Raw genomic sequence first — 17,012 nt, forward strand, 5'->3', positions numbered from 1 at the left:
CCTTGGGCTCCAGAGCAGGCATTGTTTTTCTTCCTGTTCATGTTTAAAAACATTGAAAAAAAAATCACTGTAATGAATACGCTAGAACTAACTGCCAAGAAAAAGCATTATTTTTTTCCCCCAAGGTTTATTTCACAGCAGTGAGTACAGGGACAATGTTTTTGTTCCCAGCTAGACCAGACCTGATGGGATTGTTCTGAGGTGCCAGTTAGCGAAATTTGCATTGGCACGGAAGCCGTGGGGTTAACCAGCCAGAGCCCAGAGCAACAACACACTTCTTACTTCCCTGAAAGGCCAGGGCAAGGGACCTGGGTAAGTGCAAGGGCCCAGACACGGAAACAAGGGTATCTAGTCCCTGCAAAAGCGGGTTACTCCATTCCTTTTCCTCCTCTTTGGGACCAGAACGTGTGCTACTTTTTCTGTGATGTGCTGCATCTGCCCGCAGCGTTCACATGCGGACTCGTTTCTTCCCCCTTGGGTGTTTGGTCTATTTGGCCTTTCCTCCTCGTAAATGGCATCAGTGTCCAGTTAGCAGGCGGGTTTCCCGCTGTCTTTAGTGCCTCTCCCAGGTCTGCCATGTTTCGCCTGCTTGTCCCCACCCCTGCTCACCCCTGCCAGTCCTGGGACTTCTTTGACCAATGTTTTTCTCTTTCATTTCCCTCTGGTGGTGTCATCTAATTCCAGCACTCTGTTATCTAGGATTGCTTAAGTAGGGGTAGCCTGAACTGACTTGGGAGAATAGAGCCAAGCTAAGACCAAGGGAGAGCTCCCTGAGAAAGAGGCTTTGTGTGTACGCGATGCCCCTTCCCCGGCCCTCAGGCCTCCGACCTGCCCTGTGGCACTGCTCCTTCTGAGGGCGGCCCCAGTGCTGGCTGCGAACAGCACCTCCTTTCTTTCCCGGGCTTCTCGGATGGAGACCGACGCGGGCCTCTCGTTACTGAGCAGGTGATTTGGACTGGTTCTCGCCTCAGAACCAGAGATTCCTCCTGGCTCCAGTTGCATCGACAGCAGAGAGCGGTCTCTTTAATGACAGCATTGACAGACGAGGAGGGGGAGAGAGAGCCGGTGAGGTGAACTCTGGAGACTGGCAAAGGTGGGGACAGGAAGAAGGGGAGGCTGTCGGAAAAAGCTAGCAAGAGGCAGGCTACTTAACCCGAAAGGCAGGGTGTCTGGAAGGGAAAAGCCGACCTCGGCCAGCATGGGGAGGGCCTGGACTGATTGCCTTGCCTTCCCTGCTCTGTCTCCAGTCCTGCTCTGGGTGCCAGGTGATAGGGGTGTGAGAGATGGGCTCTGCTTCGGTAGTCGGGCGGGGCAGGTGAGGGTCAGTTAAGCAGACACTGGAGATCCAAAGTCAAAATGACAAGATCTTGAAGGCATTCCAGGTATGACTTTTGAGCTATTTATTTTTTTAAGATTTTACTTATTTTTAGAGAGGGGAGAAAGAGGGAGAGAAACTTCAGTCAGTTGCCTCACACAGGCCCCCAACAGGGGACCTAGCCCAAAACCCAGGCACGTGCCCTGACTGGGGATTGAACCACCAACCTTTCAGTTCCCAGGCCAGCACTCAATCCACTGAGTCACACCAGCCACACCTTCTGAGCCATTTAGGTTTTTCCTTTTATTTATCTTGAATTAAGTGGCTTCCTAAGCTTCCTATGGTGACCATAACCTGTGACCCTCAGTTCCTATGTAGCCATTGCCTTGCATGATTTCGTTTCTTCTCAAAAAAACAACAACAAAAACATCTTCTTTGTAGACTGCAGACAACAATAAGGTCTCCCTATAAGAAAATGTGGTTGGGGCATTGCTGACCTCTTTTCGTCCCCAACTTGGCTTTCCAAGTGAGTGTCTAGACACGGATGGCTTGTGCTGAATGCCCCAGCTGGACAGGAGGGTTCCTCAGAAGCCGAGGGCCTAGGCTCTGTTCCCTACCGCAGGAAGAACTGGAAGTGAAGAGAGGGTGCAACTTCCTGTCGGGGGTCGAGCTGCACCCTTCTTGTGTAATTTGTCTCTGACCTTCCCAGAGACCAGAAGTGGCCAGGCATCTTTGTTTCAGCTCTAGGACTTGGGAAGGAACCTTGGCTGTTGAAAGCCAGCCACCCGATGTTTGACCTCACCCCAGTTTAAACTGGGAATCATTACTCCCAGTCCCAGGGATAAACAGTTGGAGGGGCGAGTTCTTCATGTGGAGCTTTGGAAGCCTCTTCTCCTTGGTCTTCAGTTAGGGAAGAAGAATTCTGAGCCTCGGCCTCTTGGAGACTTGGACCTGGGGTTACGCTGGTCCTTGGCCCAACTCCTGAAGGTCCTTGGAATTCTCTGAAATCTCCCAGAATAAAAGAACCGGTTGGCTCACTCACCTTGGGGCGGGGGCTTTTGCTTTCTGGAAGGAAGCAACCCAGAGGCCTTTGGACCGAAAGGCATGGCGGGTTCTCAGGGTCACCGGGGGAAAATATTTCGGTCCGAGTTGCTGTTAAAGCCAGGAGGCCAGATCCCTCAGGTGGGGCTCCAGGTCCCCCCCAAGGACAGATGTCTGCCATGGTGCCCTTTATGCTATTTCCTTCTGGATCTGTGACTTCCCACTGGCACAGCTCTGCCATCCTGCCCCCTGTACTACTTGCCCCGTGGGCACTGACTGTGGCTTGGTCTGCGTCCAGAGCATCTGGCTGGGGGAAGAGCGGCCCCAGACCCGTGCCTTCCCGGGGGCGGGCAGTTCCCTGCTCCCCGCTGCCCTTTGCCGCTGCTTTTGAGAAGTGTTCTTCAGTCCCTCCAGACCCTGCCTTTTGAAGGAGCAGCTCTCCCTGCCCTGGGGGCTTTCTCTCCACCGCCTGTTCCAGGCCACCTTCCTCCACTTCTGCTTCACTTGCGTCCCCAGGGCAGACTTCCGCTCGCTGGGCTGAGGGCACCTCTACTGCTTCCCACGGACACACTTCTGCCACCCTGGCCTCCACATTGCCTGCTGCCTCCGGAGTCCCGTTGCCTCTGTCAGAAGCTCGTGGGTCTGGCTGTGGAGACAGACCTCCACCGTCTTGGCTGTCCCAGGGACACACGGCCTCCCGTTTCCTGTCTGCCTGCTCTGGCTTTCTCTGAACTGCCCCAACTTTGGGCTCTGGTTTGTCTGAGGCTCTCCCCTCGCCCCCTTTCCCATTCCGTATGGACACTCCTTCTTCAGGGAGCCTTTCAGTCACCTCCCAGGGACAGACCTCCGCTTTGGCGCTGCCGTTAGGCCGATGAGCGTCTGGGGCAGGAGCGTCCCATGGGCACAGCTCGGCGCGCCCGTCCCCAACGCCAACCTGTGTCTGAGCACCAGCTCGCGGACGGCCGTGGCAGTGACTCCCGGGCTGGGAGGAAGAGACCCCTGGGGCCGTGCTCTCCCGTGGACAGACAGACTGTAGCTCATTTTCTGCTTTTCTCCCATCTGCAGCAGGGCCTCCTGCTTCTGAAGACGGAGCTCTTTCTTGGGTTACCTGTTCTTGGAGGGAACCCATTTTGGGGTCTTGTATCATCAGGTCCCCTTTCCCTGCCACCTCATCACTGACTTCCACGGAATGCTCCTCCACCCCTTTGCTCCTCATGCCGCCGAAGGAGCCCGAGACCTCGGAGGCCCGGGCACAGGGTCTCCTCAGGTCCTCCTCCCAAGGACAGACAGCTGCCTGCTGCTGACTCAGTCTCATCCCTCCTCTTGATAGGCCTTCCAGGGAGCCGAGTGTCCCCCTTTCTGGAGTTTGCTCCCTCTGCCCTGCTGCTGAACCGTTCCCCTCCTCTTGCTCCAGACCCTCCCCAGGAGCTCCTTCAGTCACCTCCCAGGGACAGATCTTGGCCCTTTCACTGGCAGACGCTTCCTCCACTTCCCAGGGGCACACCTCAGCCGGCCTGCGCCCCGCAGGGCCCGGTTCCTGGAACCCAGCCTTCGGTCGGTCAGTGCGTGCAGTGCCCAACTGCCGAGAGCTGTCCCCTGGACCCACCCTGTCCCCGGGACAGGCCGCCTCCCACTCCCGGGCCGGCCTCCCTGGCTTCTTCGGAGCAGTGACAGCTGTCCAGCCGGGCTCAGAGTCTGCAGGATCCTTTTCTGCAACGTTGGGCGATTTCCTCACGGCCTCCAGTCCCGAAGCCCGTCCCTCCCCTGCTCCGGCAGTCGCCTCCCAGGGGCAGACCTCTGCCTTCTCCGCAGACAGTCTGTCCTCCACGTCCCACGGACAGATGGCAGCCCTTTGGCTTCCCGCCCCACCTGCCACCTGGAGACTGGCCTCGGGTCTGTCTATGTCTCGAGGTGGTGGGGGAAAGCCGCCAGGGTCCACACTCCCCCAGGAACAGGCTACTTCCTGCCCTTGGAGCTGTCCTTCAGGCTTTTCCCGAGCTGTGACATCTTTGATTCCTGACGTTTCAGGCATTTCCTCCTTGTCCTTTTGGGGTTCTTCTCCTTTGGGTGCCTGTCTCGACATCCAGTCCTCTGTGCTCTCGTTTCCCTCCCAGGGACCGATTTCTGCTTTGGCAGGTGCGGTTGCCTTTACCTCTGGCCTGAGGTCTTCCCGCGGACAGACCTGCGTGGCTCGGCTTCCTCCATCGCTGAGGAGTCGGCCACCAGCTCTGGGTGAGGAATTGTCCACACATGGGCTGGAGGGCCCACAGTCTATGCCCTCCCGGGGGCACACGGACCCCTCCCGTGCACTGGGTGTCTGCACTGCCTTCCCAGTTTGTCCCCCCATCTCTCCAAGGAGCCCTTTTCTGGAGGCTTGCCCCTCTCCTTGGAGAGCTTCTCCGCCCACCCCCTGACGCACCACCTCAGCACTCAGCTCCCAGGGACAGACCTCTGCCTTCCTGAGGGCGGGAGCCTCTCCTGCCTCCCACGGACACACCTCCGCAGGGCCCCCCGAGCCCTGGGGGGCTCCCAGGGCCTCAGTTGGGATTGCTAAGGGGCCGCGGAAATCAGTGCTCTCCCACAAACAAACAGACTCCAAGTCTCTGCCAGGTTTCTGTTCTTTCCAGAAGGTGGTTTTCTTGGGGGCTTTCTGCTTTTCCTGGGCAAGTTTCTTCACTCCCTTATGGGCCGGTTTCTCCTTCTCTCCTTCACCTTCCTCCCAAGGACAGAGCTCGGCCTTGGCGAAGTCAGGCGTACCAGCTTCCGGGCCTGTGACTTTCTGCGGACACCTCTCCGCCTCTCTGACCTCCACGCTGCCCCCTGGCTCCGACCTGCCCTGGGTTCGCTCAGAGTCCCGAGGGGCTGGCCGAGGGGACAGGCCCCTGGGATCGGCATTCTCCCAGGGACACACCGCCTCCTGCCCCCTGCCCAGCCTTTCAGGCTTTTTCTGAGCAACGGCAGCCACATGTCTGGGCTCTGATTCTTCTGGGGCTTTCCTTCTGTCTTCTTGGGAGTCATCTGGGTCTTGTCTCAATGCCCCGCTCCCGAGGCCTCCTTCACTCACCTCCCAGGGGCAGATGTCAGCCTTGTTACCGGCAGGCAGACCCGTTTCTGACGCGGCAACCTCCCAGGGGCACACCTCTGCCACCCAGCAGTCAGCACTGCCCGCGGGCTGCGGGCCAGCTCTGAGCCGTTCCTGCCGCCCTCCGGGGGCTTCTTTGGCTCGCTCAGCATTTCTGTCCTCAACCGTGCCCTGCCTGACCTGCCTCGGCGTGGCAGGCCCTGTTTTACCTGCTCTCTCAACACTGCCCTCCCCTTGACCCTGGGGTGTCCTCCTGCCTCCGTCGTCTTGTTCCCTGCTGCCCTCCTGGTGACAGACGCGGAGCATCCTGCTGGTGTGAGCATTCTGCTGGTTCTGCAGGGACTCCTCGTCTTCGCAGGGGGCCAGGGCCGCCTGCTTACTCACCGCCTTGCGCCCGCCCAGCCTGGGGGATCTGGGGCACGCACCCACTCCCTCTCCCCCAGCTCTGCCCTTCTCCCCCTCGGGACTCCCCTCCCCGCTCTCCTTTTCCCTGTGTGTGCTCCGGGAGCGGGTCAGAGCTTTGATAGCCAGCCCCAGGCTGCGCACGGAGCCCTGCTGAACAGGGGTCTTGAGGCTGTGCGATTTAGGGAAGATCTTGGACTTGTCTTCCCCCACGTCATCAGTTTCCCCCTGGAGACACCTGTCCTCCGTGTCCATCCCATTCTCCCCAGCACGCTTTTTCTCCACTGCAACCGAGAGGGCCCTCCAGAGCCTGGCGCGAGCCGGGGCAGGGGAGTGGCTGCCTCGCTCTGGCCCCGACGAGCCTTCTTGTGCCACATTTTCTTTCTTGACTGGCAGTTCTGCATTCTCCCAGGGGCAGATGAAGGTGAGAAAGCTGGGGCTTTGGGGGGTGACTGGGACTTGTGCTAGGGCAGGGACTGGGACCAGAACCGGGGCCGAAGCTGGTATCAGAGCCGGAGCTAAGGTGGGAGTGGGAGACAGCATCCTTGGTTCCCTCAGGCTAGCCCCGGACAGGGCTTTGGTGGGTGTGGAGAGCTGGTGCTGGATGGGTGGGTGGGGCAGCCTGCCCCCAGCCGCCTCCGGAAGCCGCCCAGAGGCCCAGGAGCTGTCCCTGCTGCGGCTCCTGGCAGGGGAAGGTGGGGCTGACAGAGGCGCCCCTCGCGCTGGCTCCAGCCTCCTGGCCGATGGCCTCTGAGCTGGGCTCGCCAAGGCCGCCTCTGCCTTCCTTCTCTCCTCTTGCTCCTTTGCCTGCCGATAGGTCTCCTCCAGGTAGGCCTGGCTGGCCACGAGCAGGGCCTTCTCACTGGAGCCAGCCATGACGCTGAGCGACTTCTGCAGTGAGGCGGGCCGCGCTCTGGGGAGCCTCTCTCCCACTGTCAGGTTGTGGGCACTGGCCGACCTGAAGCCCAGGGCGGGTGGCCCCTCCTCTGACTCCCGGCTCTCTGCCCGAGAGGTCCTCTTGGCCAGCTTCCTCCTGGGCAGGGAGTCGAGGAGAGGGGCGTCCCGCTCCCTGCGGGGGCTGCGGTCATAGGTGCTGTGGGACTTGCGCAGGGCCGGCGGCCCCTCGGGCTCCTGGAGGCTGGAGCTGAGCAGCCTGCGGCGGGAGGAGCTGGGCAGGCTGCCGCGGCCGGGGGAGCCCGAGTCCCGGGAGTGCTGCCGGGCCAGGGTCTCCGGGAACTCAGCCAGGTACCTGACCAAGGACCGGCCCAGGCTCTGGCGCCAGCTGCCCGGCTTCTTGGGCAGGTGGGGGTTGTTAGCAGCCATTTCCTTGGTCTTGTGGACCTCTAGCTGGGCGTAGAGTTTCTTCAGCTCGTCCTGGGGGCCGGGAGGAGCAAGGAGAGTGGAGCTGACATTGGGATGAACCGGCTAGTCGCCACCCCCTGGCTGCACCATTTCCCCCCTCAGCCCTTATTAAGACCATTTTCTCAGAGTGGGGGGATCTATTTCCCACCAAGCAGTGGGCCCTGCTCACTGAGCCCTGAGCCCCTCATTAGGGTTCCCTTGACTGTAACGCCTTCCCTAAGCAGAAAAATGAGAGTATGGACGCTCTCCTGATGTAAGACTCAGGGGGGACTTCCTTTTTCTAAGACAGCCAGGTCCAGGGAAAGGGGGTCCTGGTACGGAAGCCCTTGGTAGCCACTCACTGCCCGCGCTGCCTGCACAGCTGACACTAGAGTCACCACCTGCCCTGTGTGCTGGGAACTTGGGCTTCTTAGTCCGCCCCTTGTGATGCCCCTGCTGCATGCCGTGGGGGACATGGGGAATTAGAGCTCCGCCTTTGGGGTCTTTTCACTGGGGTTATGTGTGGCCTTCTTTACATAAAGGTGGGGAGGTAGCTCTGGGCCATGATAGACATTGGAGGGAGGCCCATCTCAGAGAAAGGGAAAGCTCGGAGCAGGGCAGCCGGCTCCCTGCCAGTCCCTGAAAGCAGACCCCAAACGGAGGCAGGGGGCGGTATCTACCCGGATGTCTCCAGGGTCCAGGCTGCGCTCGCTCCACGCCGAGGCAGTGCTGCTGTCGAAGTAGGAGCCCGAGCGCTGCAGGTCCAGCTCATCCTCATACACCTCGTCCACCATCTCCTCCCGGGGAGGCGCCCCCGTCTTCCAGAACTGGCCGGGGAAATGGGCACGATTGGGAAAAAGACTCTCTTTGCCTCCCTGTTCACGCCTCCTCCACCCGCCTAATGGAATACATCGGTCCTTCATGAATCTTCACCCCCTCTCGGATTCAGAATTCCGGGGTCCAAAGACTTTCGCTTCCTCTCATCTTTCCTGATCTTCTCTCGCTTAGAGACCACGGGGTCTCAGCCTCCTGCCCCTGCAACCCCCAGCCATGTCCTCAGCTCTCCACTGCTCGCTGTAGCGGCTCCTGTGCTGATTTTCACAGCCCGCCAACCTTAAAGCTGTGTAACAAGGACCCCTCCAGTCCTAGGTCTTATTTCCCTCGCCCAGGGGTTGGAGGCCTCCTCCCCCACCCTCCCGGAAGTGAGCTCCTTGCTTGGGACTCCAGTTGATCAGAGCCCACGCACCCGCAGGGTGTCATCCTCACCCTGACCTGGAGAGGGCGCTGCTGTCACAGCAGCTCCACCGTGCCCCGGACAGGGGCTGGGCTTCTGCCTTATATCCAGAAGCGGGAAGACCTCACCTTAGGGATGAAGATCAGGGCCAGAGTGGCGGTGACTGTGCTGTGCGTGTGGAAGAAGAAGAGGAGGAGGGTCCAGTCCGGGTGCAGGGAGGGAACCAGCGCAAACCTGAGAGTGTGATGGGAGGGAGGGAGATTCTTATCTGTGGGTGGGCGTGGTCTCTCCCTCCCCACCAGTCCCCCTTGTCCCAGCCCCAGCCCTGATCTCTGTGGAGGTGCTGGCGGGTCGAGGAGGGTACTCTTCCTTCTTCTTGCCCTCTCTGGGGTGTGGGTCCTACCTTAAGGCTCACGTTCACACCTGTCTCTGAGAAGCCCTCCCGGAACACTCTAGCTGGCCTTCTCTGGCTGCCTGTAGTACAGACTTGTGCCCCACAACTCTGTTGTGGACCAACTTGTGGACGGATTCTGCCTCCACCACAGGGCCAGGTCCATAGGGACACACAGCAGGCAAGCTGCTGGGTCAGCTGCGGTGTGAGGCGGGAGAAGGCAGAAAGCTGAGCGAGTGTGGCAGGGTGCTTCCTCTGCTTGGGTGTGGGTGAGACATGGGGTGCAGGAGGGGTATGTGGGGTAGGGAGAGAGTACAGGTCGGGGGCCTTCCTCACCTAGCAGTGTTGCAAGGGTGGCCCTGGGAAGGGGGTACAGTCCTCGTCAGGGAGGAGCGAGGAGTAGTGTTAGGTGGGGAGGAGTCGTGGGTAGAGGGCCCATCCTCACCTGGCTGCATGGAAGGCAGCGGAGAGCAGCAGCTCGTTGTGCAGGGCGATGCCCATGTAGCGTGGTTCGTGGAAAGCTGAGGGCACAGCCCGGGCAGCGTAGCAGAGGAAGCTGCCCCAGCACAGGAGCAGCATCTCGGCTGTGGGGAAGCAGTGAGGGGCACTGCCTTAGCGGCCAGACCCCCCCCCTTTCTCTCTAGGGCTTGCTGGGGGGAACCTGAGCCAGGGGTCCGGATCCAAGGTGGGAGGAGCAGGACCAGAGGACCCGCGGAGGTGCAGAATCAGGGGCCAGAGTGAGACTAGGCTCAGTGAAAGCAACTCACCCACAACCATGATGTAGTCCCAGTGGTCATGGTGGCAGAGGTAGAAGTGGCGGCCCGTGGGAGTGTGGCCTCGGGTCACCAGGGGCGTGTGCAGGATGCCTCGCTCCAGGACCCCCACTGTCCACACAGCCAGGAAGCCCAGTACCAGCAGCAGAAGCAGTCCCAGACGCCGGAGCAGCTGCCCGCTGCTTAGGAGGGGGCCCCGCTGGGCCGTCCGAGACAGAAACAGCTGGAGCACTCTACAAGGCATAGACAATGGGTGGCGGGGGAGGGGGAACCAAGGAGACGGGGCCAGGGCTCTGTCCTCTGGCCATTGCTCCCCTAACGCCCACATATACCTGTCTTCCCACCCCTTCCATGGCTTGCTGCCTCCTTACCCCCCGGGGAAAATGACGTGGAAGGGAGGACTATAGTGACTATGGTGATGCAGGCAGGCTTTGGGGACATGGTGGTGGAACTGGCAAGAGTCTCACTGTGAAGAACTCCGTTCCATCAATGAGCTGGGGTGGCCAGGAATGACAGCACGAGAGCAAGATCTGCTCCAGCCCTACCTGTACAGCTTGAGTATGATGGTGCCATAGACGAGGGCAAAACCCAGCAGCCGGACCCAGCGGAGAGCAATGCAGCGGAATACACCGGGCTTGAAGTACAGGATGAAGACCTGGTGAGGGGGGTGGGGGGCAATGGCTGCTTTCCACCGAGCTCCCACTGTGCGGCAGGCCTACGCTCAGCACAGCGTGGATCCCCTCACAGTCTTGCAATAGAAGCAGCATCACCTGTGCTCTCCATTAGCTTAAGCAGCTCAAGAATCAGGGAGATTAGGTACCTTGTCCTAAGTCACACAGCAGGACACAGAGCTCTTTTAAGCTCGGACTCTTTGCTTCTAGAGCTCACTAGTCCAGTCTGCCACTTGGGAGTCTGAGTAGGGGCATCTGGAAGTCTCTGAATCCTCCCAAGAGGGCAGAGAGGAGGAAGCATTCTGGGGTTTGGAGGGCACCACGCTGGGGCTGTGGGGACCCTGGGAGGTGGGGGTTGGCTTCTTGCCGCAAACTCACAGGGAAGTAAAGCAGCAGGGATCCAAAAAGAATGGTTTCCAGCAGGACAATTCCGGATGCCCGGATCCTCTGTGAACCCAGGAACAAGAGGCAAGTAAGCAGGGCAGTCAGTGGGAGGACAGAGCCTGGACGATGGTGTGGGAGGGTCTTAGGCCTGTTTTAGGGGTCACTCAGTGGCCCTGGGCTAAGACTTCACCCCATGACATTGGCTTCACCTTCCACCCACAGCCACACCCCTATTCCCACCACAGGCTTAGTTTCCCTGGCACTAAAAGCCTGGCGAAGGCCCAGGTTTCAGACCCCGGCAGCCTAGCCCCATTCTCCCTCCAACCCCAGCCTGGGCCTTGCTGCAAACCTGGGCTCAGATCAGAAGCTGCTGGAGCTAGAAGGTACCTCCTGCATTTCTCCAAGCTTGAGTTCAGGCTGCTCCCTTGTCTAGATACCCCGCCCCCCTGCCCTGTAACCATCCGGTTGTCCTTTAAGTCTGGCTAAAATGTCACTTTCTCCAGAAAGTCTTCCCCGTGCCAGCTCAGGCTGGACAACCGGGTCCTTTCTCTGAGCCGCCAAAGAAACTGACACATAACTCCATTAACTCCATCCTCGCCTCTGTCTTGTTGCGCTGTTATTTTTGTTTACATGCCTGCTGCCTCCGTTCACCTGGGAGCTCCAGGTTTGAATCAACATCCAATGCTTTCATTTTCCAGGTGAGGAAACACGTCTAAGGTGGTGAGGTCACTTGCCAAATGTCACATAGCGTGTTCGATTAATAATCAAGACCAGAACCTATTTCTCCCAAATTCTAGTCTTAGATAGCCTCTGGTCTCCAGCTGATGCTAGGGGTGCAAGCTGGGTAGCACGTGTGTGCAGAGACAGACGCAGCGCCTTCCTTGCCTTGCTCCGGTGGCAGCGGTAGGAAACCAGCATGCTCAGGAAGACGGACAGCATGCAGCAGGCCTGGCAGGCCAACACTGCTGTCCGCAGCGCCAAGGCCTCCTCCACCAGGCAAGGTGTGGCATCCCTGCAGCTGGTGCAGCTCTCGGCACATGGCTGGCACCGAAGCAGCCTCCCGGAGCTGCCTTGTGGTGATGCAGATTGCTCAGTAGGCTGGGCGGCACTCTCCTCGGACCCTGTACAGAACGAGATGGGTGCAGGGAGAGGGGCATGGCTGGGGCATCCTGAGATGCTAGCCTTCTGTCCCAACAGTCAGCCCGGCCCTCTCCCTACCCTCCTTTGGCGGCCTCCTGGGGTCAGGAGGGGAGGGATGAAGACGCGGGCGCTCCCAAGGGAGGGGAGGGTAACGGGAAGAGGTGATGCCAAGTCAGGGCTCACTGCAAGGTCAGCTTGCAGCAGACTGGCATGTTACGGGCTCATCCTCAAACCAGATCCTGCCTGCCCCTTCGGTTTCTCTCCGCCTGGGAGGAAACCACCCAGTGTCTTGCCTGAGCCTGCCTTGCCCAGATACTCTCCTCCAACAAGCCCAGCCTATAAAACGCCTGCCTGGCCCTCTCCAGGTACATACCCCCAGAACGGCTTGCCCCATAGAAGCCTGGTCGGCAGCGGCAGAGGTAGCGGCCAAGGACAAAGCCCTGACTCTCCAGAGGGATGCACTGTGGGAACGGAAAAACAAACAAACCACAACGATGATATGTGTATGGGGCTTTCCCTCCCAGGAAGAGATGGATGATCCATCTGTCTACTTTTCTATCCATCGCACCTGGGTCCACACACTAAGGAACTTCCCCAGAAGCCCCTCTCTGCTCGTAGGGAAGCCTTCCCTCTATGGGAACCCCACTCTACCCCACCCACACTACCCCTCTTCTTAAAGAGACTCCCAAGCAAAGAGTATGGGGCTAGATCACCCTTTTGTTCAGACCAGTGGGGACAGGAGCCTCACAGATCCCATTTCGCAGGACCCAGCTGCTGCTAGAACGAGGTGCTGCGGGAGGTGCAAGCAGGAAGAGCTCCGAGCCCAGCCACACCTGTGTACCTACATCCTGCTTCAGAGGGTCCCGTCAGCCTCCCTTTTTGGCACACAGGTGGGTTGAGAAGGCTCCCGCAGAGGAGCGGCTTCCTCTGTCAGGGGCCATCTGGCTTCAGCACGGGACTGCTTTCCCCAGCCCTAATGCCAGGCCAATGCCAGGCTGGTGGGATGCCAAGGCCAGCTCTTTATTCTGCCTCCGCCCATTAATGTTTACCCAGCAGGGGACAGAGCAGACCTCAGAGTCAGGCGAGGAAGATGAGCCCATGGATGAGGCCAGATCTGCCGTAGGGAGTGGCCAGGAACAGGCAGCATTAGGCGAAGCGAGGGGTAAACACTCAGAGATTCTATATCCAGCCCGACTCTCACCAAGAAAGATGAAAGGGTGCCGCCTCTGGCACTGTGGCCCACCTTTCCCCTGTGCCCAGACCAGTGGAACACGGTCTGCTCCCGCCACAGGCTGCACAATCAGACAAAGCCTGCCCAGAGGTGTGACTGTGGCTTGGGCTTGAAAGGAACCGGACACTGGGATCCCTTCTCCATCCCTGGGCTCATAGCTGCAAACACATGTGCCCTGAAGAGCAGTAGGTGCCCAAACCGGCCCCACCTCCCAGCAGAGCAGGCTGCAGGGCTGGCCTTGGCCTCAGGTCAGCTCAGGATCAAGCACGCGGCCACTGTAACTGTGGAGTGGATTAGTGCACTGGCCTCCCAGTTCCCCGGTCCTGGGCTTGCAGGATTACCAGCCATCGCTTCCATTATCCAGATTCTTCTGCATCCTTGGCTTTGATTCCGCTGGCATCTGGCCTGGGTTCCATCACCTGTACCAGCCCCAGAGCTCTTCCAGCTCCAGCTGAGGTTAGATTCCTCCCACACCCCAACCAGCAATTCCACTTATTTCAGCAAACACCTACTGAGCATCTTTTGTGGGCCAGGAGGAGCCTGGAGCTCTGTTGACATGATCTGACAATGTGGTCCAGGAGAAGGGAAGGGGATGATTAATAGAGATTCAGAAGATGGTCTTGGAAAGGGATTTTGGAGCCCCCAGTACCAGAAGGGAAGGCAGACAGGGGTGGGGGCACACTATTTCAAAGACATGAAAGTGGTTGTCTCAGGTGAAGGGTGAGGGGGGTTCTGTAAGCATCCTCTTTTTTTAAAAGCCTGGAAGCTCATTTTTATCTCATCATGAGAAACTCCCTTGAAGCCCCGAGAGGCTGGTGTGCCTTTGTCAGCCGCTTCTGGGAGCTGTGCGGTGGCCGTGGTGGGAAAAGCGGAGGGAGGGAGGACCCTGCGCGCTGCCCCCACCCCTCCCCTTACCCTTACCTGGGTGCTGTTGAGATCACACAGGTGCGTGTTAGCGTACCAGCCTGGGCCGCTGGCACACTGGTTGATGTCCACACTTTGAACGTCTACATCCATCTGCACCTGCCCCCTAGGGCAGTGAATGAGCAGTTAGGGACACAGCAAAGGATGTCAAGGCGGACGTGTGTCCTTGGGCCCCAGACTACGGGCAGTGCAAGTGCTGCAGATGCTGGCACCGCGGCTGCAGTGTGTAGACAGAGAGCACGCAGGCCTTCCGTCTCTCCAGTGCGGCTAACCCCCACCGTCTGCAGGCAACAACCCCTCTCCCCACAGGTGGTCCCCCATCCTCCCATCCCTCCACTTTTCAGCATCCGAGCATTTCCTGGTTTCTATACATTGGTAGAGGAAGGGGACGTGTCTAGACATGTGGGAGCTGGGACTTTGGTGATCGGTCTGAAGGGGATTTTCACACTTCCCCACTGCGTGTATACACACTCACACTCACACACACACACATGGAGCTCAACTATTAACTGCCCCTCACTCTGCCCAAACCGGGTCTGGATTTATTATAGCAAAGCAGCTATGGGAGGGAGGCGCCCAGGGTTAGAGCTGCCTGGCCCAAGGGCTCCCAACACCCCCCCCCGCCCCGCCCCCGCTCTCGCTAAGTGCCCAGAGAGCTGGCAGGGAGCCAGACTTCCTGCCGGCAGCAGGGGACCCTGCTGGGGACAGTGAAGGGGGACACAGAGCTGGTAAAACAATGTCGGTTGTTGAATGATTTGAAGTGCTGTGCCCATTGGCTCCCGCCTTCCCACCAGGGCTCCCAAGCACCTCTTCACTCTGACTGAGGGGGGTCGATTGTTTGAGGGGTATCACAGGCACCTGGGTCAGGACAGGCAAGACAGTGGAATCTGCTCGATATAAGAATATAGCCGTTGGGAGTGACCCTGGGGCCCTGGCCAACTCCTGGACAGAAGGGGCAATGGTTTCAACCCTCCCCCTAAGAATTTCCCTTGTCTTGGAAAAGCCGCCTTTCACAGCTCTGGGTTGGCGGAAAGCAGCAGGTTTAGCTCCTGAAGTCCCGCCTGGCTCCTCTAAGACGCCTGCTGTGTGGATTGTCATTTTCATCCACACGAAGAAGCCCTCCCTTGTGCCTCTTGTACCCACTACTCAGACCTAGGGGCCAAGGCCCACCCCCAGCTATACCCACACATCGGTGCCCACACATGTGCATAATCGTGTGTGGAGACAGTGATTCATACACGGTCTGTATGCTCACACCTGTATGTGTCAACATGTAGTCACAGATTCCTAGAGGTGAGTGCAAACACACACCGCTGAAGGCAGATACACACATCTGGGTCCCCCAAACACACGTGCGCACCCCAAACAGCCCATGTGCAGCTGGGTGGACTTGGGCTCCCCACCCCAACGAACCTGCGAATGCACCGAATCCTGCACAAACCCACCTACCTGATCTCCGGGCTGAGGTCCGGCTTGAGTCCGTAGAAGGTGGCCGAAAGTGTGACAAGCCAGCCAGGACGAAGCTGGCCCTCCTGGCATTCCAGGAAGGGAGGAGACAGCCTCACATGCTGCATGTCCCCCAGATAGCCATCCCCCCGTGGCCACTTGGGGCTTCCGAGGGTCCCTAGGTCATTGGTCAGCACCCGTTTCTGCAGGATAGGAGTGTCCAGGGTCTCAGTGAGGCTCTCTTCCAGCACCCTGCTCTCAGACAAGTCCTGAAGGATGGTCTCCTCCCCCATTCGGGTGGCCTGCAGGGCCAGCGGCGGGTGGCTGGCCCCTGGTGGAGGGTTAAACGTCAGCAAAGCCCGGTAGGCCCTCGGGTCCCCCTCGGCCACGCTGCGGACCAGCGCCTGGTACCACTCCACATCCTCCTCCACGCTTGACTCGCGGATGTCATTGGCTTGTAGCAGCATGTTGAGGAAATTGGCGGCCTGGGCAATGGTGGCTGCTGCCCTCCCTAGGATCGGGGGCACCCCTGGACTGGCTTCTGCCCCCTGAGCTTCATAGCGCACACTGCAATTAGTTCCCAACAGCTGCTGGGCATCTCCAGAGTAGAGAAAGGCCAGGGCTGCTTCAGCACCCCCAGGGGGCACCCACACGGGTTCATATCCTGGCTTGACTCCGGAGGACAGCGAGGGCAGAGGGTGGAAGGGCCGCAGAGTTCTCAGAGCCCAGCCACAGAGGAGACGGCAGCCCAGCAGCCCCCACACCAGAGGGGACATAACCACTTTCCTGGCGCGCATCCTTGGGGCAGTTCTCGGGGACCCTGGGGTCCGGGCTGCCTGGGGATTTGGTGGCTCAGGAGAGCCCAGGTAGAGGCTGGCTGCAGCCTGGCACTGCCTGCCTGCCCGACTCCTTTCCTCGTGGTCTTTCTTCCCCTCTCCCTCCCTCTCTCTGCCTGTGCTGTGCCGCCCGGTTTTTCTTCTTTCTAAAATCATCAGCTGGCTTCTAGACGTAGGCATGAGGGCTCTCCCTCCTCTGCTCTCGGTGTGACCCCATCAAAGACCCTCTTAATCCCAGCACACCACTCTTTCCTCCCCCTATTATCCAGGATCTAGGCTCCCTCCTCCCACTCTCCACCCTACATCTGTGCCAGGGAAAGAGATGGGAGGGGAGAGGAAGGGCCCCGTCCTTCCCTCTCTCCCTCTTTCTCTTTCTGCCCCCCTCTGCCCTTTGCTCCATTAGGAGAGATGGGCAAATCCAGGCTGGGGTGTCATAGCAACCGCAGATGAGCCCCTGCTCCTCTCTCTACCCCTCTGCTCCACTCAGCCTCCTGGCAGCAATTGCGACGGGCATGAGAAAGGGCCAGGCTGTGTCTCCTGGCAATCTGCTCTGGCTGCCTGTAGCCCCGACACTATGCTGCTGCTGAACTGGGGTTTGAGATTGGGGATGGTGAAGGTGGGAAAGAGAGCTTCATATAACCACAGTCAGTCATTGTACAGACTGTGGCGGTTTACAAAGTGTTTTTCATGTGCATTATCTCAATACATTTTCCCCAAGCCACATATGGTGAGTGTCATCCCCATTTCACAAAAGCAGAGAGGCTCAGAGACTCTCCCAAGGTCACCTTGGGGCTCACTTTG

At 59.2% G+C, this 17,012-nt stretch overlaps 1 protein-coding gene across 1 annotated transcript; it reads right to left on the minus strand.

Moving 5' to 3' along the window:
* Positions 1–1,624: 1,624 nt before the first annotated feature.
* GPR179 (G protein-coupled receptor 179) lies at positions 1,625–16,255 on the minus strand. Its single transcript, XM_045837390.1, has 11 exons — positions 15,379–16,255; positions 13,927–14,035; positions 12,148–12,235; positions 11,520–11,755; positions 10,629–10,697; positions 10,125–10,234; positions 9,574–9,812; positions 9,252–9,390; positions 8,544–8,649; positions 7,862–8,008; positions 1,625–7,214 (listed from the first exon to the last, which is right to left on the minus strand). Exons 1-11 carry the CDS (start codon positions 16,170–16,172, stop codon positions 2,139–2,141), a joined length of 7,113 nt encoding a protein of 2,370 aa, XP_045693346.1. The 5' UTR covers positions 16,173–16,255; the 3' UTR covers positions 1,625–2,138.
* Between the last annotated feature and the right edge of the window lie 757 nt (positions 16,256–17,012).

The sequence above is a fragment of the Phyllostomus hastatus genome, unplaced genomic scaffold (genome assembly GCF_019186645.2).
Source record: "Phyllostomus hastatus isolate PE091 unplaced genomic scaffold, TTU_PhHast_1.1 phas_contig_210, whole genome shotgun sequence".
NCBI classification, from domain to species: domain Eukaryota; kingdom Metazoa; phylum Chordata; class Mammalia; order Chiroptera; family Phyllostomidae; genus Phyllostomus; species Phyllostomus hastatus.